This window comes from Eurosta solidaginis, chromosome 5 (genome assembly GCF_040869045.1).
Source record: "Eurosta solidaginis isolate ZX-2024a chromosome 5, ASM4086904v1, whole genome shotgun sequence".
Classification (NCBI taxonomy): domain Eukaryota; kingdom Metazoa; phylum Arthropoda; class Insecta; order Diptera; family Tephritidae; genus Eurosta; species Eurosta solidaginis.
The window spans coordinates 262141749-262165022 of NC_090323.1; the positions used below are offsets into that span (position 1 = coordinate 262141749).

The 23274-nt window shown below is 36.4% G+C and overlaps 1 protein-coding gene and 1 non-coding gene across 3 annotated transcripts in view; both read left to right on the forward strand.

Moving 5' to 3' along the window:
• The window catches only part of mirr (mirror), a 289777-nt gene that overhangs the window by 178587 nt on the left and 87916 nt on the right, over positions 1-23274 (forward strand). Inside the window, exon 1 of one of the 2 annotated variants that reach the window (XM_067790126.1) lies at positions 22260-23173. The exons of the other annotated variant lie outside the window; for it this stretch is intronic. Within the exon in view, the coding sequence (XP_067646227.1) occupies positions 23132-23173 (42 nt within the window). The 5' untranslated portion in view covers positions 22260-23131. Of the gene's footprint in view, positions 1-22259; positions 23174-23274 lie in introns of those variants that run through there. 2 annotated transcript variants of the gene reach the window in all.
• On the forward strand, positions 18832-18942 carry LOC137234087 (U6 spliceosomal RNA). The gene has a single exon (XR_010947687.1). It is a non-coding gene; the product is annotated as a U6 spliceosomal RNA (small nuclear RNA).

The following is a 23274-nucleotide window of genomic DNA, read 5'->3' on the forward strand; positions in this document are numbered from 1 at the left end:
ATGACAGCACAAGCCGTCATGCAAATGTATAACTTTATGCACAGTAATAAAGCTAGAGAAATTTATACACATTAGGGTTTACCTTATTTGGCAATTTTATATATTATTTGTAATTGCTGTTTTTATGTGCAGGTCCCTTTTTCGCTCTTATTTTGAATCCAAATCTATAAATAAAGTTTTGGTTGTAAAGATGGGCATTCGTGCTATTAGCGAGCTTTGGGCATTATTGGTGGGAGTGCTTTTGTTTAGCTATATTTTATTAAAATAATTTGTTAAAAATAAATAATTGTGAGCACACAAAGAAATCTATTTGTACTAGGGCACTATTGTGAATATTTGATTAGAACTAACACTGCATTACCGACAGTTGCTAACATTCGCCAGATGGCAGCGCAAGCGCATGTAAGGTTTTATTGATAGATGATTGAACAGCTGATTTCTGTTCATATTTGATATGGGACTTTTATATTGGTTGCGCAAGATGCGCACGCGTCCGGCTAGTGGTATTATAAAAAGTAAGGTTCGATAAAGCCAAAAGTCGTGCTCTTAAAGAAATTTGTTGAATTTCATTTCATTTTATAGTTATTTAGTTTATTGGATACTTTGTATATGTTGATTATGAAACACAGGGTGTAACGTGTACTTAGCTCCAAATGTGGAAAAAGGCGGCCTTAAAAAATATTAAAAAAAAATTGACTTCGATTTGCTCGTTTCCTATGCAGAAGCGATTTTCCGGCTTATCTTCGAACAATATTTAACAATGGGGACGAAAAATTTTTTCAAAAACCGTATATAAAAAATTTAACAACTTAGAGCCGTTTTCACCATCTTGAGTTAGTCACTTATCTTTAAATTATCAAAATTCTCGTTTTCCCCAAACTACCAGAAGCATCCGTTGTCAGTTAAGATTAAGTCAGCTGTTTTGTTGAGTTTTCATGCATTTAGTATAGATTTTTGCGATTAGATCCACAAAGTGTTCACAATTATCGATTTAACTGGGGTTTGGCCACCCTATGTTTGTGAAAACTAAAATGCCACATGAAGCTATCTGAAGGATTGCTATCATCCAGTTAAATTATAGTTTAGCTGACTAAATCGTCTGGCATCTCCAGCGCACAACAAATCCATGGCGATTAATAAAAACAAGATAGAACTCTCTAATAAGACACAAACTAAGGGACACCCTATGTGTGCTATATATATATACATAAATATTCGCAAACATAAACTGCTTGCCATATTGCAATTCTTTCCTTTTGATGTTATTTGCCGCGATTACGAGCACCTACCAACGGAGATTGTTATCGCCGCATCGATAAAAGCAAAAACAATAAAAAATACATATAAAGCTACAACAATACTCCACATCACTTAACATTCCAATTAAGATAATTACGAGAGTGAACATATAACACACATACAAACATATATATCTGTTGACGATAAAAATAATTGAATGTACGTATTTATTACCAACTATCTGGACCTAAAAATATGTACATATACAAATGTTACATACATACATGTATGTATATGTTAGCGCTGCCGTTTTTAATTAGTTGTATTCAAATGCATATCATGAAATATTTTTTTAATAACTAGAATAAGAAATTTTATTTGAATATTATTAAATTAAATAAGTGTAAAATGCGCAAACGTTTTTATTATCTATATAAATAAGTTAAGCATCCATAAGCTGCGATTTTAAAAAAGTTTAGTCTTTAATCTGTTATAATAATTACACCATATGACAATAAAAAAAATGTTCCCCTAAGGAAAAGCTGAGCTGGTATGGCTGGTGAAGCAAACAAATTTTATATATTCAAAATTTGTAATATATACACTTAGGCACACTTGTGGAACTGCAAGTTATTTTTTTTAATCTCAGAGCTAATTTCAAACATTTGTCAAAAATGTATGAGTTTAACGCCTCATGTCAGGTTAAAGCTAAGTTAAAAATTAACTAGCCGTTCTGTAAGTGATTATGGTTATTACAAATCCAATTATCTGTATCACAACGAACGGCTGCAAAAGCAAAAAACCAAGTTAATTGTTTTATTGTTTTGTCTACTCGCCTAGACCTAATGTGAGCATTTCAAAAAAAAAAAAACAATAGGTTTTTGTTTTTTGTTACACAGTGTAATGAAATTGCACTTGTGTGTGATAATAAAAATAGTATTTATTAAATTACATACTAATACGACGAATTTAGTATTTTTCTGGAATAAAAATTTTATATTTATTTCCTTAATAAATTTTTGTTGTTATATCGGTCTACTACTGACTTGTAACAATAATTATTTTATACAACGGGATTTGCCAGTTATCTAAACATTTTTTTCTTTATTCTATTTTAATTTAAACAATATTTTCATTTAAGGAAAAATTCATCATAACAATAATAATATAAAATAATTATTTATTTAATAATTTGAGAAAAATTTAAACAACGTGACATCAGGACGGACAAAGCGACAGCTGTTTCGATTATACTTTGTACATATCTTCAAAGCCTTTTCTCCCGAGTGTGGGATTTGAACCCGCACTCCTACGATAGTTGAAGTGTTACAAACGCATTCAGCCACGTCATGCCTTCGAATTATTAAATAAATTATATATTAAAAATTGCTTCAAATAAATGTTTTCATACATTTAAAGCAATAAGGGCAACCCTCGCTTAACTTATAAAAATAAAAAAAATAAATGTAAGGCGCGATAACCTCCGAAGAGATCTAAGGCCGAGCTTCTCTTCCAATTTGCGTCGTGTTCCTCTTGATTTTTCCCTACAAATTGGCCGGACGGGACCTACATGTTTTATGCCGACTCCGAACGGCATCTGCAAGGCAGATGAGTTTTCACTGAGAGCTTTTCATGGCAGAAATACAATCGGAGCGCTTGCCAGACACTGCCGAAGGGCGACCCCGCTTAGAAAAATTTTCTTCTAATTTAAAAATCTTATTTCTAAAATGTTGATGTTGCTTTGCCCGGGAGTTGAACCCAGGGCATACGGTGTGATAGGCGGAGCACGCTACCATCACACCACGGTGGCCGCCGCTTAACTTATACATATGAAATAATTAATGTTAGGCCTTGAGCTCGATTCGAGCACGCGATCTTTTTTCCTTAATCAATTATGTACTTATAATTATAATTTTATTGGAGCTATAAAAATATGCCGCATGAAATTAACTAAAAATGCATCTCAAAAACCACCTTCTTTCTTTTGTTTTTCACTATTAATTGGGGTCGTTGGTTTCAAATCTGGCCTCAAATTTTCTTCTAGCAGCGCCAGTTTTTAAAACACGGATGTCAAAAAAAAACACTTCTCGTTTGAATCCGTCAAACCTAGTGAAACGCGCTTATATGGACTTATACGTTTCCACATATGAAACTAATAACAAACCCTAGATTCCTATTGTGTTGAGTCATTACGCTTATGGGCAAACAAAAAAGGCCTCACTTCAAGTACCAAACTTCTGTGATATGGCCATCACAGCGACTGTTATTTCTGTCTGGTAAACAGAACAGCGATAAACCACAGAAAACCCTCTAAATGGACTTATCCCAACCCAGGTACCCAGACCAGAGACGGATGCAAGGGTGTCCAGGGAGGGAAAGAAGGTTATATATAATATCACAATATCTTCAACCGTTTATGAAGGCGATGCACAGATTTTCATAAGATTCGGGCGGCCTTAGTTTTTAAGTCAACCTTACGAAGTTGATCATATACAATTTTGGTATATTCACCTTCGGACAAATAGACTGACGGATAGACCAATGAGGGGATGAACAATGCCAACAAAAACTTTTTTTCGGTTGAACTAAGTATGATATCAAAAGGAATATCTAGGCGCTACCGATGAAGTCGATAGTGGCTACCGGAATAATCGGATTTTTTTCGTGAAGTTTCCCCAAAAAATTCATTGTTCCTGAAATCTTTTGCGAAACTTATTTCTCAAATTTTTTAGCCTTTTCAAAACTTTAGTAAACCATGGAATTTCATGCATTTGTTTCTTCTTAACTGTCTGCTAAACAAAATTCTCCCATGAATGTTTTAAATGTAGAAAAACAATGAATACAAAAAAAAAAATAAAAATTAATGCAAGGCACGATAACCTCCGAAGAGATTTGAGGTCGAGCTTCTCTTCCAATTTGCTTCGTGCTCATTTTAATTTTTCCTACATACTTTAGCCGACTCTAAACGACATCTACAAGGCCGATGAATTTTCACTGAGAAGCTTTTCATGGCAGAAATACACTCGGAGTATTGCCAGAGCACTGGCGAGTGGCGAACACGTTTAGAAAAACTTGTTTCTAATTGAAGAAACTTTTTTCCAAATTTTCGATGTTACGTTGTCCAGGGCTTGAACCCACACATAAAAAAAGCATCTTATAAAACACACATTTAAAGCTTAAAAAACTCAAGCATGGCGTAGGGGTGCATGAAAATAAAAAGATCCCCATATAAATACGAGCACGACAAAGATACGTCCAGGCGCAAAGTTCCTTGCATACAATCTCGGAAACGCTATCTTATGAAAAATATCTACTCAGTATCTATAGCGCCTAAATTACCATTACCCCTTCTTAAACCCACTAACAAATTTCTATGTATGGATTGGTTTGTTGAGAGTTTGTTTATCAACAGCCTTCCTGCTCGCACTTATCAAAAAGTGTATCTAATAGTTAAATTAAACTAGCATGGCTGCCTAACTGTTTGGCGTGTTTGTTGTTGGCGCTAAGGCATTTCCCCTCTGCGCGTTCTCTCTAAAACGCTACTCTGAAACGCTCTTCGTCTGGCTGCAGCTACTCAAACAGTGTTGACAAAATTCATGTGTTTGCGTCCATGTGTGTGTGACTGCAGCTGCTTGCCTTCTCTGTGTTTTTAATTCTGTTGTGTAGTCATTCGTGTTGGTAGTGGCTTGTTGGAAACATGTGAACAAGCATTTTAGTATCTTAGAGATATTCATTGTTGATGCTACTGCCACAAATACAAAACTAAATATTTTTAACGCGCTTGTTTTGTGTTGTTTTTGTTACTCTTATCTAAACTATTGTTACTGTTTCGCTTGTCTACATTGTTGTTGGTGATTACTCATGCCACTTGCTTGTACAAAAGTATGAATTACATACATACATACATATGTAGGTACTTATTTCAGTTCAGTAGCATTTGTGGGCCATGTTTAGTCGCAATGCATCTACTTACATACAAATATAGACACATACAGACATAGCCAATAGCGATACGAGAAATGCAATACCTTGGGTATTGGCAACTAAACAAAATTTGAACAATAAATGATAAACGCTGTTATTAAGTTATAAACGAGACGTTGATATGCGGGTTTTCAGCCAGGAAATGTGTTTCCAGTGTGGTTCCATTGAAACTGAAGTAAATTCGACATATTAGCCCTCTAATTAATTAATTTAACGACTGGAAGGAGTTACGCACTTATTATCATTATTATGAGGCACAAAAATTTTATTTTCAAAATTAACTGAAAATGTTTAGGCATTTAAACTTACAATCATGATCTGCACGAAATGCCGACGGGCATTTTTTTTTAAATTTTGTTGAAAGTTATAGTAATTTCACACAGAGGGTTTATGGAATAATTAGTCAAGTTTTCTACATTAGGGCCGAATCTTTCATAAAAAATACAATTTTTTAATGATCTCATTATTGCTTTATATAATGATAATACATACAAGAAAACAAGGTAGTTCCACTTTGACGTTTTTAACATAAACAATAACTACTAGCGTTAGAAATAAAATTTGTCAAATGCTGAAAAAACATAGCCACCTCTACAAAATAATGTTTTGTAAATTTTTAATTTTTTATGGGATTTTTTTATTTCACCAATAATATTAGATGGATAAATATTTATAGAGCTGTTAATATGTGAACTTATTGAGTCTGTGTGCGAGTTGACCCAAATTGCTACCTAAATAGAGAAAAACCTAAATCACTGGACACTGTCGGTAAGGCAGTTCAAAATAAAAATTTAGAATTCTTATGAGCTTACTTTTCAACCTAAATTCAAATGTGAAATTTCAAAAACAAAAATATTGATTTTTCAATACTGTATATGCAAATAAATGGCTCTTGTCCATTCAATTTAAGTAAATCATAGATCATAGAGCGATGATCACTGCTGCGATTACGGTTCGATCGATTGTACGTGAAGGTCAGATCAATTTTGTTCAAGCTGATGTTGGCGACACAAGAATTGGATCGTTCTCAAATACGGACCACAATGTGAACATATTTGGCCGCCAAGTGCACTAATTGGCCTAAAGAAGTTATTGGAGGGGTACCAACATCACAGTATTGAATTCGAGATTGTGGAAAAGGTCATTGTGCACGTGCTCCACTATGTCCGAAAAAAAGGCCTTATAAAACGGAGCCACTGCATTTTCTTGAACTGCTATCTTGGAATAGATACTTACCGCGGACCCTAATTGACCTCTGTTCTTTTTAAGCGTGAAAACGCATCAAAAATACCAAATTTTCCATATTGTTATTATTTTCTTAGCAGAAATAAACAATTTAGGTTTTCAAATCAACTCGCACAGTTTTTACAGCTTTTTCCTAAATTATTGCAGTGCTGGAAAGTTCCAGTGGAATATTAGTTTAGGTACCTAAAATTTTGGCGAACTCCCACCCAGCCTAAATTCAGAAAAGGCCTAAATCACTGGAAAGTGTCGGTAAAGCAGTTAAAATAAAAAATTTTGATTTTTCTCGGCATACATTTCAGCCTAAACTCAAACGTCAAACATAAAAAAATAAAAATTAAAATGTTTTTGTTTTGAATTGAGGCTTAAATTTAAATTTGAGCATTGCTGGAAAATTCCGATGAAACATTAGTTTAGATAACTTAAATTTTGGCAAACTCGCATCAAAAAAGTAAAGCAATATCTTTTTGTTGTTGCCTACTGATTTATAACATCGCGGGTTCAAATCGATCAATGCCTAACAATAAATACATATTTTATTGTTGTTACCAGCAGTTGTTTGTTTGTCTTCATTATTTCTACTTTTTCTATTCTAATTTATAAATTAAAAAGCAACATCTTTATCGTCCTTTTAGCATAAAAGTGCCTTAAGCTCTGACAACAGTGAAGAGAAGCTCGCTCGACGCCATTTTATTGTACTGGAGACTCGCCGCAGCATTGATTTATTTGGCCCCTCACCATGTTGGACATTGCGGCTACGTCTTCTTTCTGCTCTGGGTACAACATACACTTCAACTCTATGTGTATTTGGAGGACGGATGTATGCGAATCATCTTTTATTCCGGTGTAGGTGTACTAATACTGTTCTAATGCTGCAACCGGTTTAGCGTCCTACGACTTTACAACTTAACTCCATTATACTTGCTAAATTGAAGAGTGTTGGTGTGGTTTATTTGGTTCGTCCCTGAACGTTCGGACCGTTTCCGGAATTGCAGGTAGGAGTACCTGCGATCTATTAACGCCACAATCAGGAACTGAGGAGCTGATACGTTCATATTCTTGGTGACAATGCAAGTCACAGCGTTTGATTTGAGTATCTTTGTAACCTCGTTATATTTGATTAATTACTTCTTGGAAAGCAGCGCCACCTGCTGTGGTAGGGCCATCGTTACTTCGCCTGGTGTTTCAGTGGGAGAAAGCTCCATTCAAATACCGCGCAAGCCGCCCATCTACAGACCAATGAAGTGGAGAAAACACAACCGCCAAACTGTTCTTTAAATTCTACTTATCGAAACTTCCTTCCAAACTAAATACCCTAAAATCTTTGGTTTGACATTCGAATAAAACCGAAGCACTAGAAGAATTTGCAAAGGTATCTGTGATTACTAGTCATAATCGCCAAGTCGAGATAGGATGATTCGCAATATTAATTTTTGATAGTATTTTATACCTTCTAAATAAACACTAACGATTTTAGATTTATTAAATGTATAACAGTCTATATTTGGACAATTGATTGATATTTGTGTATATTTTACTTTTATACTCGTCATTTGAAGCGTTTTGCCTTTTCGTTTTTAGACTTAGGCTTTTATGACTTGTGTACACAAAAATATTTGCCCAGCCTATCAAGTGTTCTGCATCGCCACTTGGAGAAAGACTCCTAATGATCTCTTAGCTATATTGGCACACTGACAGAAAATTCTTAATGTGATTAATTGAGATATTCCAAACGCAGCTCGACTTTGAAAATTAGAAGAGTTCTCCGAAAGCAATATCACGTGATCTTGCAACATATAAATCAGGAACATAAGTTAACAGATCTAAATTTCCAACTCAATAGCAAAACTGAAAAGTAAACTTTTCTGGGAGACGCGTGCCAATCGTTTTGATCTGGATATTAAATAGTTTGTATATACACTCTGAAAACACCCTTATATAAAATGAGAAAAAATATTTCCTGGACAAATTTTCTTTAAATTTTGGAAAAAATTTGAATTTAATGGCTAAAGCCTTCATACTATTGTATACCACTTTTCATTAATTTGAGGAAAAATTTTTCTTAATTTTGTTCGTTCAAGAATACTGAATATTTCTCACAAGAATAGTACTCCACTGTGAAGTTGTGAACCCCCACTAGAAATCCACAAATCTTAGTTTTAGAGAAAATGGCGCAAATGTGATTGATTTTTTCTTCGTTTTCAGAAGCTTTTTAAGATTTGTTTTTTTTTTTTTTTGAGTGTAAGTACATATGTGTTAGAATACTTAAATAATTTTTAAAGATTTTGGTAATTCTATTTTTACTTTATTTTTTTTTACTCTCATTAAACTTTTTCGTTTTCTAACTACCTCACTTGCTTTTGCCTTTTCTCACTATACGTTGTAATGGAAAAATGAATACACACCCATTCTTGAGCTCTGACTGCTCCTGTATTTTTTGTTGATTTGCAGCATGTCATTCTTTTATAACTCCCTACCGCCCCATAACTGTCTACATTTGTCTTTGTCTGCTTAGGTGTTTCTCTATTCGTTCTAGTCAATGCTTGGCTTTCGACTTTCCCCCTGAGGGTGGGTGTCAATATCTTCTGCTTATTTCTAAATATGTAGTACATATTTTAACGATTTTGTTATATTCATATATATGTATGTATGTGTATGCGCTTTCTTCCGCTTGTATTATCAATTTTTTATTAAAGTTACTTATTTGTGGTATTTCGCCTTTCAAGATTGATTTTATGTGGTTTAGCTGGTGTTTCCCATATTTTGTGTGTGCTCCAATACTCAAGCGCCAGTCCCCATTTTTTGTTCCTTCGTTTAAATTTCGTAATTTGGGCTTTTATTTATTGTCTCAATTGCGTGAAATTGTTTTTCTTTTCAATGTAATTGATGCATGTAAATGATTTTGAGTGATCTGAATTAAAGTATCGATTTCTGAATTGTAGAAGTAGAAGATATTTTACTTAAAAAATTAATAATAGAATTGAAGATTTACACTAAGAAGACATGGAATAGAATAGTTCGGTGATATCACTTGGGAGAATTTACACTTTCATAATTAAACGTACCTCAATCATTCTAAGGGCGGGGTAACATAAGGTGAACCTTATGACTACTTCAAATTGCCATAAGATCAATTGGCCTTATGACCGTTGCAAATAAGATTTCGTCCGTTGAAAGGAGAACATGAGACAGCATCTACCAAATTTGGCACCTGAGTTAATGTTAACCCAGAATAGATTGGTATTTAAAATACGAATAATCCATTATATGGAAGAAAATCTGAAACTCCCTTCGAAAAAAATGTTGCCAAAAACCAATGCGAATTTTGAGCGACTTATTATTTGAATTTTGTTAGACTTAAATACCCAATGGGCTTAAAAATTGCATACTTAAGAATTTCAGAAAGCTCTAAGCATAAAGTTCAACACTCGTAAAATTTTCTAGAGTTTTTGGAAAACGTTTTTGAGATTTGTTTTTTTATAGTTCCAGTTACAAACTTATTTAAGTATTTTCTTAAAATATCTAAAGTAAAAAATGATGAATTTAATCGACGAAAGTTATAATATAATAATACCCAATTGTACCTACCAGAAAAAATATTAGGTTGGGTCTAAATCATGTTCGAAAATGGCTCATTAAGGAGTATCCGTGATCACTAGGAACTGGTCTGGCTAGAGGTTTATGTGAATTCATTACAAATGTTTAAATACATAAGTATCATTCTTACATTTCTTTCGTAACCTCATATTTACCAATAGGTGTATTAGGGCGGGTCGATTTAAAAATGGCTCATTGCTCTGTGAAAATCGTATTCTAGGGATCAAAATAAGAAACTTTGCCGAAGGAACCATACCTCTAAAACGAATTCTGATGTCCCCCCCCCCCCCCCTTTGGGTCGAACTTTTGGGTAGGGGCAATTTCAATTCTACCTGCCGTGTCTTGTGGTGGCTTAAAAAAAACAACACAAGCAATTTTACGATCTGCAATTGTGTCACAGTGATACCTTCATTTTTTTAAAATGGTTGAATAAAAAACCCACACAACTCTGTTTACGACATGCAAATGCATTACAGTAATGCATTGGTTTTAAAAGGGGGTTGTAAAAACGCTAATTTCTAATAATTTTTTTTTAATTTATTTTCTATTACTAAGTTAAATTCATTTTTTCATTTACATATGTTCTGACTAAATAAATTTCTAAAGAGAAAAATAAACTCCAAAAAGAAAAAACATAGGCATTTCAAAGTGGGATTTTTCAAAATTTGCCCTTACGACCCAAAGGGGGGGGGGATCAGAATTCGTTTTAGAGGTAATGATTTCTTCGGCAAGGTTTCTTATTTTGATCCCTAGAATATGATTTTCACAGAGCAATGGGCGATTTTTTCGCCTCCCCACAAATCGACCCGGCCTAAGGTATATACATAAATATACTAATTTTTAGATATTCTTAAACACACCTATTAATATGGATTCTGATGCAACATGATTACTTTGTTTTGTGAAGTGTTGATATGTTTTTGCTTGTTAAACTCTTTTCTGGTTGGTGGAACGTTGCTCCAAAAGCGAGACAAGACCGAAACAGAGCGAGAAAGAGAAACACATGTATTAGTGTTGAAGACGATGCGACGAGCATGCAATCTTCACATACGCACAAACCCATATTAACGTATACATGCATACATACTTTTAACAACCAATTAATATGTACACAGGTGTGTAGCACCTACAAATCCAATCCAACAACAAACAATCTTAACAACAACAGCTTCGGTCGCAAGAAAAATAGTAAAGATTTAGCTCAGTACGAGTCTAATCGCATGGATCTTTTTATACCTTTCATGAAAATGAAATGGTATATTAATTTCGTCACGAAACTCAAAATTGTAAGTTCTTAAAGGAAAATAGATAGACCCACCAATAAGTATACCGAAATAATCAGGATGAAGAGCTGAGTTGATTTAGCCATGACCGTCTGTCCGTCTGTCTGTTTGTATGCAAACTAGTCCCTCAATTTTTGAGATATCTTGATAAAATTGGGTGAGCCGGTGTATTTGGGTGTCCGATTAGACATTTGTCGGAACCGGCCGGATCGGACCACTATAGCATATATCCTCCATGCAACCGATTTTTCAGAAAAAGAGGATTTTTGTCATATCTTCCTCAATTTAACAAATTGAAGCTTCAAACTTCACCATATAATTTCGTATATTGCATATATTATTGTCTGAAAAAATCATAGAAATCGGTTGTATATATAGTATATATATCATACAACCGATTGTTCAGATAAGAAACTTTTCCCAATTTCTAACCCATTTTAACAGCTAGAAGCTTCAAATTTCACCAAATGCTTACGTGTATAGCATATATTGTTATGTAAAAAAAAACATAGAGATCGGTGGTATACATAGTATATATCTCAAACAACCGATTGTTCAGATAAGAAACTTTTCCCAATTTCTAACCCATTTTAACAGCTAGAAGCTTCAAATTTCACAAAATGCTTACGTATATAGCATATATTGTTGTCTGAAAAAATCATAGAGATCGGTGGTACATATATTATATACCCCATATAAAAGGTAATTTTTGCCCCTTTTTTACGGCTAGAAGCTTCAAAATTCGTCAAATTTCATTAAATAATTACGTTTACGTCATATATTGTTGAAATACGTGATTCGTAGTCATAGTTTTTACACGCAGGCCACAAAAAACCTGAAACTTTGCATCCTCACACAAAGTACCTAACTATTTTTTATTTTATATTTATCTTAAAAATCATTTAGGTATGTACATCTGTTCACTATATATTTCTTATCTTATACATCCGATTAATTGGAGATTACGAACGGAATAAGATTATTGTTCAGCCCCATTCATGAAAGGTATGAAGTCTTCGGCACAGCCGAAGACAGTCCCGTCCTTACTTGTTTTAACTGAAACTTTTAATTGGCCACCTGCAATATTCAACAACTTGTATAACAGAAAGATCTCTATGATTCGGTAACTCGTTTCGCATCCGCTCTAGATATCGCTAGGGTGAAGCTGGTCCTGCGCGACGTATCACTTAGGCCTGATGAGAGTCAAAAGAGTGGTATCGGTTGCCATCAAAAAGTCTTAAAGGCAGTCGGTGGCGAAATACGACACAGCCTTTGAACTCAGGGATATTAAGCCAGAGCAGTTTTCGATTTAGGGTAATCCAACGAAATGGGTATTGTTGGACGGGATTACCTCCTATCGTTTAAGTAATTATAATTAAGCGTTAATGAGATTCCAAAGAGAAGCGCCAAACACATAAACTAATTGTACTTAAAGGAGTCATAAGCAGGCATTTTGCAATTGTATCAAAGTTTCAATGATGCCGCATACTTCCAAGCTGCCTCTGCTGATGTTGCATTGTTGAAAAAGAAAGGGAGTCGATTTCATTTATCGATGATATATAAACTGATGAAACTTCTCTAATGGATTGAATTTATGAACAAAACTACAAATTTAGGAAAATTTTATAAGAAGAAATTTAAAAAAATTAAATTACTGCCTATGAGAGCTTATAATTTTTTCTCGAACATAAGCGAGATTTTCGAGACATGGAGAACTTGGTTTCCATCGACTTTCTCGAAACTCGAAGTACTCCTAAAGCTCGCAATGCTCTCGACATAGAATTTATCACTGCATTGTCTGTATTATATGCAGGGCTTACCATTTCTTCTCGAACGCAAGCTGAAGTTTGGAGTCTTGAGTATTGGCAAACTCGGCTTCTCACGAGATTTTAGAATCTCGAATTACTTGTAAGGCAGAAGTAATAGTTATGCTATGTTTAAACAAAATATCTTTAGCGCATGTTTGGATTTATAACTAGTAGAGCTTACGATTTCTCGTATTTTTTCAAGAAGAAATTTCTCGCGAGTATTGGCATCTCGCGAAATTTTGGCCTATGGAATTACTCGTAAAGCCCATGAGCTTATCGATGTATGTAGAGCGATTAGGATTTCTTATCGAAAATGTCTCTTGTGTTCGAAAATCTCAATATAATATTGCCAAAATAGCGATTGATTTGAATGCCGAGAAGCTCGTGACCTTTACGAGTTTTTCGATAATCGAGAATCTCACTAGAAGCCGTTATAATTCGAAAAATCGGAAAAAATGGAAACTTGATAAGTATATAAAACTAGCAGAAGCGGCTGCCGACTCCTACAACTTTTAACAAAATTTTGTTTCAATTGTCGAACTGTAAAATAAATATTCAATAACTTTGTGATTCGTAAAGAGAATATGCTGATGTTTCACTCAAATAGTAATATTGAAAAACAAACGAATAGATGGAACAAATCGAGTTCTGCTCTGCCTTAGTTATGAAGCTATTTGTGATTGCCAATTTCAATTGAACAAAATTAACAAGCACAAATAACAAAAAAGAGCAACAACTACTTATAAGCAGTAAGCGAGTCAGTTAATACAGCGTGTGGCAGCTGCTTAAAACCCAAAGTAACAAATAATAACAAGCGTTACTACAAGTGGGGAACGGTTGGACAAATATGATCATATACATATACATTCATACGTGAAAAAAAAAAAATTCCTCAAAGTAAGAAATAAGTAGACAAAATAATATATGGCTGTCAGCGATTGCTCATAAGCTCACGCAAGCACCCAGTGTTCCCCCAGTCAAATCTTAAGGCAGAGCCACTCAGAGGTACACACAGCAGCTAACGATTTTAGTTGCCACCCCTTTTGTTCTTACATATATCTATGTATGTAGGTTCGCATGAAAAACTATTTTTGTGTTTCGGTTGTGTAAGTTTCGGTTGTAAATAGTTTCATACAGCTATGGACAGAAAACTAGAACACTTATGCCAAGTTTCATGTTATCATACCTACATAAGTCAAACATTCGATGGAAAATCTTAAATTTTCGTCAATTTTCGAATATATACAATGTATGTTATGCACATATATTAAATACATCACACCACCACCTACCGAGTAAGAATAATTCAAAATTGCTATCAACTGTTTCAGTTGGCTGATGTACTTGACAAGACAAGGGCGACATCGCCGTCATACTGCAGGCACCCAGTATGAGGCAAAGGAGAAGCAAGATAGGGCCTTGCGAATGAAGGGTTCGTCGGTCCTACAGTCGGAATATTAAGCCTTCACGATGTAATTTCGCGGCTCGCAATATAGTCATTAACTGTAACGGGTTCCAGCATAAAAAGTTACACCAAGCTACTTGGCTGTCGCCTTATCAAAGAACACAAAACCAAATCGATCACGTGGTCATCGACGGCAGGCATAGTTCCAGTGTCCTGGATGTGAGCACTACACGAGTTTGAAATCTCACCTCGAGCCACCACCTTGTGGCAGCCAAGATACGCCTCTGTGCAGTAGGGAAAGTGCGCGCAATGGCTCAAAGAAAATTTTCCGTCAACAATTTTCTCAAAAAACGTTGCCTAATGGGCCACCTGCGCACGTGCGTGGCGACCCGCTGTATATTTGAGTGTTTTCGTGACGCGAAGAATTAAGAGAGATACCTATTATGAATAACGCCAAAACTCCCCTTGAAAAATTCGGCGGATGGCGAAAGTTTGAAGACCGGCGAAGATTAATACAGAAATGATAATGGCGACCTTCAACTTACGCACAGAGTGTGCTAAAGTTGCTAGCTAGCGAGGGAGAAGGCGAATTCTACACCCTAATCGCCGATGATGGAAATCACGTGCCGGCACCCGACTATGGCAAAGTGTGAATGGCAATGTCTCGGACAACCACCGAGATGTTCAAACACGAAGGCTAAGTGTTGGTAAAGAGAAGCAACGAATTCCTATGCAAAATATGGTGGGTTGGGCGTATGCCTCCATATTTGAATTTAAGTGTGCTCTGCCCAATCCACAAGAAAGGCAACCCCACCAGCCAGTAAGCATGGAATCAGCCTGCTTAATATCGAATATAATGCCGTGTATAGCGTACCGTGCAAAATACTGAGGTCTAAAGTCAACGAACTGATTGGACATAACCAGTGTGGCTTCATACCTTGTAAAACTAGGAGAAGACTCACGATAGGAAAATCGACAGCCACAATTATTTCCACTTCAAAGCAGCTTTTGACAAACCGGTAAGTAGTTGCCGGTATGCTGCTATGTCTGAATTTAAGTTCCATGCAAAGTTAAAAAGGCTCTGCCAAATGACGTTGGGCAGCACCGTCAGCTCCGTAAGGATTTGGGAAGGAGATTTTCGAGCCACTCGAAACCAAACGAAGCTTCAGACAAGGCGGCGAAACTAAGCGGCGGTCTATAATAAGAGCGTAGAATTACTGGCGTATGCTGATGTTATTGATACATATGATTGTCTTTAAAAAGCGCACAGTGAGTTCCACCTTCTCTAGATTTGATAAAGAGGTAAGTGAGGACAAGACGAAGTACTTGTTGACATCTTGTTGTTGTTGTATTAACGATAAAGACACTCCTCGAAGGATTACGAGAACGATTAATATGACCACATTAAACCTTCTAATTTAGAAGCAGAGGAAGAGGAGACTTCCACTGAGTTGGAGAGGCGGATGAGGGAAGATTTGACCTCCCTGGGTAACCCCAATTTTCGCTAGCTCTCGCGGAACAGGGATAGCTAGCATGACTTGTTACGAAGTGTCCAAAATCGCTGAGGCGCTTTAGCGCCAATTATTGATTATGATATGTTAAGATCAATAGTTCTCTTTTTTCGCCAACAATAGTTTTAAAAAATGTTTTACTCAAACCATGCTGGATCTATTTCAGCGTCCAAAGCTGTAGCTCTAAGTGAATGTACCAAAAAATGTATGTATGTATAGATGCATGTAGCAAATACAGTTGTTTTTGCTTGTTGTCGCAGCTTCTAATTTTTCTTGTTTCTCATTTCAATTTGAGTTCGCTGTTTCCCACCCAACATCGAGGAAGCAGTAGCAGCAATCGGAGTAATCGACAACAAGAAAAAAACGAAAAAAAAATAAGAAACAACACGCTACTAAGCGCTACACACTCAACTCAATTGCGCTTTTACAACATTTACAACACCAATACACACATTAGCGTGCTCACTGGCAAACAGTTGGCATAATGTTGTGGTGCTTATCCGCGCCGGCAGTGGCATTAAGCAGCATTTACAGCGCAACATGCAATAACAGCCATTTTTCTAGTTGTTAAGTTAATTTTTTCCATGTTCTTCTCTTTTTCACTCGCTCACTCGAGCGCTACCATATTGCCACAACCCACACGCGCATGCATGACCTAAACACAACCACCGCCCCTACCAACATCGCCTGATTGTTTTTTTTTTTCATCCTTTTGGTTTTGGTTGTCTCCGCTTCTCAACGCCCAATATGCGCGCACACACACGCAAACTGCGCCCGTACTCATTGCCTCATGCCACCGCTTCCCCTGCTATTATTGCACTTTCAACGCTTCTTTTGATTCGCGTTGTCGATTTTTCGTTTTCATATCTAACCTCTCACTCGCACTCATACTGTACGCAATGCTCCGATGTGTGGCTGCTTGCCTTTCTGTGGATATTTTATTTATGGCCGCAGTTCATAGAGATATGTAAGTTGAAGGCAGCGTAGTACGAGAGTATCTTGTAGATACAGTTTTTAATGTCGTGTACAAGAAAACATATACACACACAAATACCCAAGCAACCGGTTCAAAGTTGGCTCTTCACATCAACTTCAACATACTGCGAGTATTTGCCCGTTGTCCGTTCAACCATTCCGTATATACAATAGAGTATACTTTGCAGTTGTTGTTGCTGTTGATGATGCGAGTAGCAGGAGCAGCAGCCAGCCTGCCCACTTTAATGATTATCATTATTGTCGATGTTACAACGTTGTAGTTGTTTGTTGTATCAATGTTGTTTGTATGCAAGTATGTAGTACGCATATATGCCTGTAGTTCGGATACTCTGACTGCTTCTGTTGTTGTTGTACATGTACAAATCTTTTAGGTACATACATTCTCGTGGTGTGTACCTGTGAATGAGCGAATGTACGATGAGGCCAGGCGTAAAATTGGCCCACTCACACCAACAAATAATCTTTAAGTTAGGTACAATAAGAAGAAAGTGCAGTAAGAAGAAATAAAAATGATTTAAAAGAGAGCAGAGTTTATATGCGTGTGTATCTATGAATGGTTGAAGTAGCGTGCAAGCGAAAATTAGTGCGCAGCGTTTGTGGGGTGGTGTTGGGGTAGTGAGTTGTTGAATTAGAGATTACATATTTGGATATGTTCTTTTACAAGTTTTTTCATATTTTACACGACTTTGCGAATGTAAAAAATAGAAGCAATTTACTGCAGCGATGTTTTATAGAATTTTCTATGGTAGCATTTCTCAAGGCACAAACAACTTCTAAACAACTTTACTACTGCTGCTCCGACGGCTTTTCATACATGTTGGAATTTAAAACAAGGCGGCAGTGTTCACTGCTGTTTGAAGTACTAAATGAGGCTCACAAATTCGCCCCGATTTTAATGGAGTTTAAATCCTCGCACCTTTGTAAACTTGTTTCTGTAATTTATTTGTGAAACTATAAAATTCAAACGTTTATTTCGATTTTCAAACTTGACCATTACCTAAATCCAGATCTCCGGTTTCGTAATTTGCTAAAGTTGGCAGCCTTACTCCCAATTAATCCCTTGGACTGAGTTCGCAAAATTATGGCCAACCCAAACCATGTGAGCACATCACCTACACGTTGACTCCTTTAAAAATTTAAATATGTACGCACATATGTATACTTACCAGGTGACACTCTGGCTACCCCCAAGAAGACTCAGAGTGGTTAAACCTAAGCTTTTCTAAGCCAGACGAGCAAGTGACCGGCTGTGCTACTACCCTAACACAGTATACAGTCAGACTATTCGGGCAAAACATTTTATGTTTAACATATAACATAAGCATATTTCAATTTGAAATTGTGCTACTTTTATTTAAAAATATCGTATTGAAGAAAGAAACGCAGCAGATTATAGGATTTTCATCCCTAAGCTACGCAATGGTATGGACATATTGGTATGGATGGTATGGACATATTATGGTTTCGAGGGCGCCATCTCTGTCCGAATAATTATTCCCTGGCGTTTTAATGCGATTCTCAGGTGATTCGCTTAGTGTCTTGTAGACTACGTAGCTCGGTAGCATGGCGCAACCAAAAAATTAAAGTAAATCGCCTTAGAGACAACAGTGTGACCGTTAAAAGTACATTTATTCTTTTTTTTTTTGGCAGATCCTGCAGTAAGTAGATGCGGGACAGTCCATCCGCAAGGAGTTAATCCTTGGATAAGAGTTTTTTAACCATCCGTGAGAAATTATGCCGTCCTACATTGAAATGCCACGCCCAGTTTTTGTGTTATTACTTCGGCAGAACATATATTAAATTGGAACGATAGAGAGCAGATTAGCATGGCTCTGTGTTAGGATGACACGCAAAATCATGAAGCATTGCACATTTTTTAGCAGTTGTAGGAAGTACAGGTTGGAGGGGAAAACGACCGAGCACGTTTTGCACTCGTGCCCTGCGCTTGCTAGGCTAAGAACCTAGCTATTAGGAGTGTCACGGCTGTCAGATCTATGTAAAAGCAGCAAGTTATATAGGTTCTAGAAAGCTTGTAGTATTTGCCAGGAGGACGAAGTTGTTTTATAACATAAGTCCTGGTTTTTGATAGGGTTTTTTCAGTTTGGTCGATAAACAAACTTCTGGTAACACTACGGACTCATTCAGTCTGTGAGGTCCTCATAGACCGGAGAGATCAATCTAACCTAATAAATACACATAAATAAATAAGTGCATGCTTCTCAATCCAAAAGTCGATTGCAGGGCCAGTAGTGGAACTCACTAAGTTTAAGAGATACGACTTGTCGAAATTGTAACTAACGATTTTTCGCTTCCCAACCAACTTAGTTTTAACTACGCTAACAAAGTTACTTCCAAGATAATGCCGTTAAGTTCCTTAAAATTTTCTTCTAAAATTTAGCAACAATTGCATATTAAAAGTAAACAAATCGCAAAAAAAAAAAAATAATTCCCGTTTACCAAATTTGTTATATTTATCGGTGGCGAATATCGTCAAAATAGTTACCAAGGTGGAAAGCTGATCACGGTCTCCAGCTAGCAACAGCAAAAATGAAGAGATCGTCATCCTCAAAAAGCGGCGGATTTCCACTATCTGTGCGTAAGGCTAAACAGTAAGCTCACCATATCGGAGTACATCCGAGGAGCCAGCGGAAGGACTGCGCACACAATAGCCAATCTGAACAGACTAAGGGCCAACATATGCAGCCCAAAGGCATGTACAAGGAAGCAGCTCGCATCAGATCCTATACTTTACAAGGTGCAGCAGTCTAGGCAAATACAAAGAAATACTCGAAGAACCGAATCATCCTCACCTAGATCCGGGTTACCACACGGTCTTGGCTGAAACTGTCTTGGTTGTTGCGGGAACCATACCGATATACATATCTCCTCGCTGAAAGAAAAGAAATATATGATAGCAAATCGGAAGCGAATAGAGCTGCTGTTGCCATACAGGAGGCGAAGATTCTATTCGAAGCTGCAGGAACAGTTTAGCAACAACACCGTAAGAAATTGAACTAGGTAACTAATTCCTGAACTCAATCCGTGATTGAAGCGACCACACGGACAGGTAGACTTTTACTTGACTCAGTTTCTAATGGGACACGGTTACGTCCGCAAACATCTGCACAGAATGGGCAAGGTTGATAACCCGAGCTGCGGGAAAAAAGACGATGTACGAAGGTGTGCTTCGAATGCGGGCAATTTTCCGATCAGCGAAGGAGGGTAGAAGAGATAGTTGACGACCTATCCCCGGGCAGTGTCTTCAATAAGATGAGCTGCCGAAGCGTCAGATGGGACGCGGTCAGCACATATGTGAGGCATATACCTAATTCTCAGCAAGCGAGAAGATGAATGCATATCCCGTTAGCATGGGAATAGCCATGGAGCTCACAGAGCGTGCACCCGTACCCGAAGTAATGCTAAACAATGTACGAGAGATTTCGCGGCACGTAGGGAGCTAGATTTAAATGCGTAGCCCTTAAAGGAAGAAGGGAGACCTACACTCCTCCTTCCACGAAATTTAAAAAACAAAAAAAAAAAAAAATAACAAACTGAAAATCAAGATTCGGCACCTCTTAATACATAGTCCATATTAAAATTAAAAACTGAAATTGTTACATTCTTACGTTGTCCTGAAAAAATTATAACTATACAAAAGGAAAATGGAAATTTCGTTTATTGGGCTCACCCTAATGTACCTAGATATGTACATTATTGAATGAAATCCTTGTTTTCACGATTTTATAAGAAATAAGCTTGTTTATCTCCTTGCCATTGCGGTTATCCCGACGTGTGTTTTGTGCTTTTCAGTGATTGCAGTTTATTTTTTGCATCCCCTGACGGTGCCCACATAATGTATGTACATCCACACAAATATAGATAGATATGTACATGTATGTGGATACAGCACTAAATTCTTTAGCAATTCCCCTTCAGCTGCTCAACAAGCTTGTACATATTATGCGTTTTTATACATAGATTTCTTTCGTTTTGCTAAATGTTTTTTCGAATCATCCATAGCCAACTTGAAACTGTATGCCACCCCACTCAGCAGTTGCGCTCATGTAACATTATTATCATTTGTTATTTTATATGTATGCTTTTACACAGATGTTCATGTATTTGTTAATTTTATGCTGTATTTTGTTGTTGCTTTTTATCTACTTCTTGTTCTTCAATTTGCTTTTTATTGTTGTTACTCTTATGTTACATGTGCTGTATTTAACTTTTCTTATAGCACTCGTACCTATCTACTGTTTGAATTGAGTGCATTACATACATACATACATATCAACCTCTCCTCACTGCGCTCTCTGCGTTTCGAAATATGTACATATGTACATATGTATAGAAAAAATAGTGTTTCAACAATATTAATGCACTTCATTTCCCACTTTTTCTGCCGTTTTGCAGTATTTCTTATTTGATTTTACCCATAATTCGCTCAATAATGCAATATCTCTCATACGCTTTCTATATTTTACTCTCTCTTTCTCTTTCTCTTTGTGTTTGTATCCATGTGTTTGTGTATCTGTGTGTCAACATTCTTCACAGCCAACTTGCTTGGCAGTCGCGCAATGCATTGAGTATCTATGTGTGTGTATGACAATAAACTCCTGCATTTGTGTGTTTTATTGCGGCATTTGCCTGATGTTTTCTTCGTGTACTTTCATGTAGTAGTGGTTGCTGTTGTTGTTGTGCTTAACACACGTTATTGCTACGAATGTATTACCATAGTAGCACTGAACTAAACCTACTACCACTAACATCACCACCACCACCGCCAATACTACGCCCATTGCCTTCACCATTAGTATTACACCAATACAACCTTCGTCACCACCATCAAACGCAGCTACTGCGCTCTATACGACGAATACAAGTCAGCCATCTAGAGTAGCTATCACCATTATCGTTGCTTTGCTTGTTCTACTCAATATTGTTGTTTTGGTAGTTGTTGTTGTTGGGGATGTACATCGTGTACGTTGTTGATGTTGATGTCGTTGAGTTCGTTGTGTAGTTGTACGACGTACAATGCCTGGCGTGTGTTTTGCTTTATTATTGCTCTTGTTGTTGTTGTTGTTGTTGTCATCATCATCGTCGTGTTGTCGTGTTGTAATTCCCATTTGTTGTACAACTTTGTAGTTGCTCATGTTGAAAATTCATGTTAGTCTACTTTTGACTGTTACGCAGATTGTTTGCTTGGTCATACCGTGTCGCTTCGTATATTCTCGTGTGTACGTAATTCATTCATTCGCTTTGTGCGCGTTCGATCGAAATGGCAATTGATTAGTGCATACATACATTCATACTTACATATGTACTTGAATTGATACGCTCGTTAACTACACTAGAGAATTACACAATTGGTAGTAGTACATACATATGTATGTTAGTTCACCGGCCCGCGTCGTCAATCAGTGGTGCTCTGTCTGTCAGCACGTCTCACCAAGGCAAAATTGCTTTTGATTTGAGTCTTAATTCGAGTACGCACGGAATAAATTTCTTAAAAAAAGTGGATTTATTTTTGTTAAAAAACTAAAGTGTAAGATTTTCAAAAATATTTCAATTAATTTCAAAAATTACATTATACCTACACAAAAAAAAAAAAAAAAAATAATAATAATAACTAAACTCCAAAAACAACTATCAAAAAGAAAAAAAAAGCGCGCGTGTGCAATAAAATTGAAATGAGTGCATTTGCGACGGCAAAAGCGCAACTGAAGTGCTGAATAAGCGGAATTTTGTAGTAAAACGCGCCGGTTTAATTATTTTCATGAAAACGCTAAACTATTGCTTTTCACTGCACAGTTAACTAATTGAATTGTGCAATTAATAAAAAAAAAATATATTTCACACTTGTCGCAGTACTGCTCGTTTCGTTGTGTGTTGAAAGTGTTTTTTACACATCTTTCTTACAAACATCAGAAAGCAACAAAAGGCTTAAATAATGCAAGCAAAAAGTTAATACTTATGCGGTTTTGTGCCGACATTTGCTTCAAATAAGAAACAAATTAGCCTAATTACTCGAATTTATTTATTAATTTCGCCAAATCATAACATTAAATGACAGTGCACAGTAATGACAGTGGTGTGTGTTTAGTAATGGTGCGTATAAATTTGTATAAATCGTAACTTAAAATATTGTACAAACTTTCAGGGCCGTAGCGAGTATATTCGGCCCTTGACGGAAACCTCAGTTGCGGGCC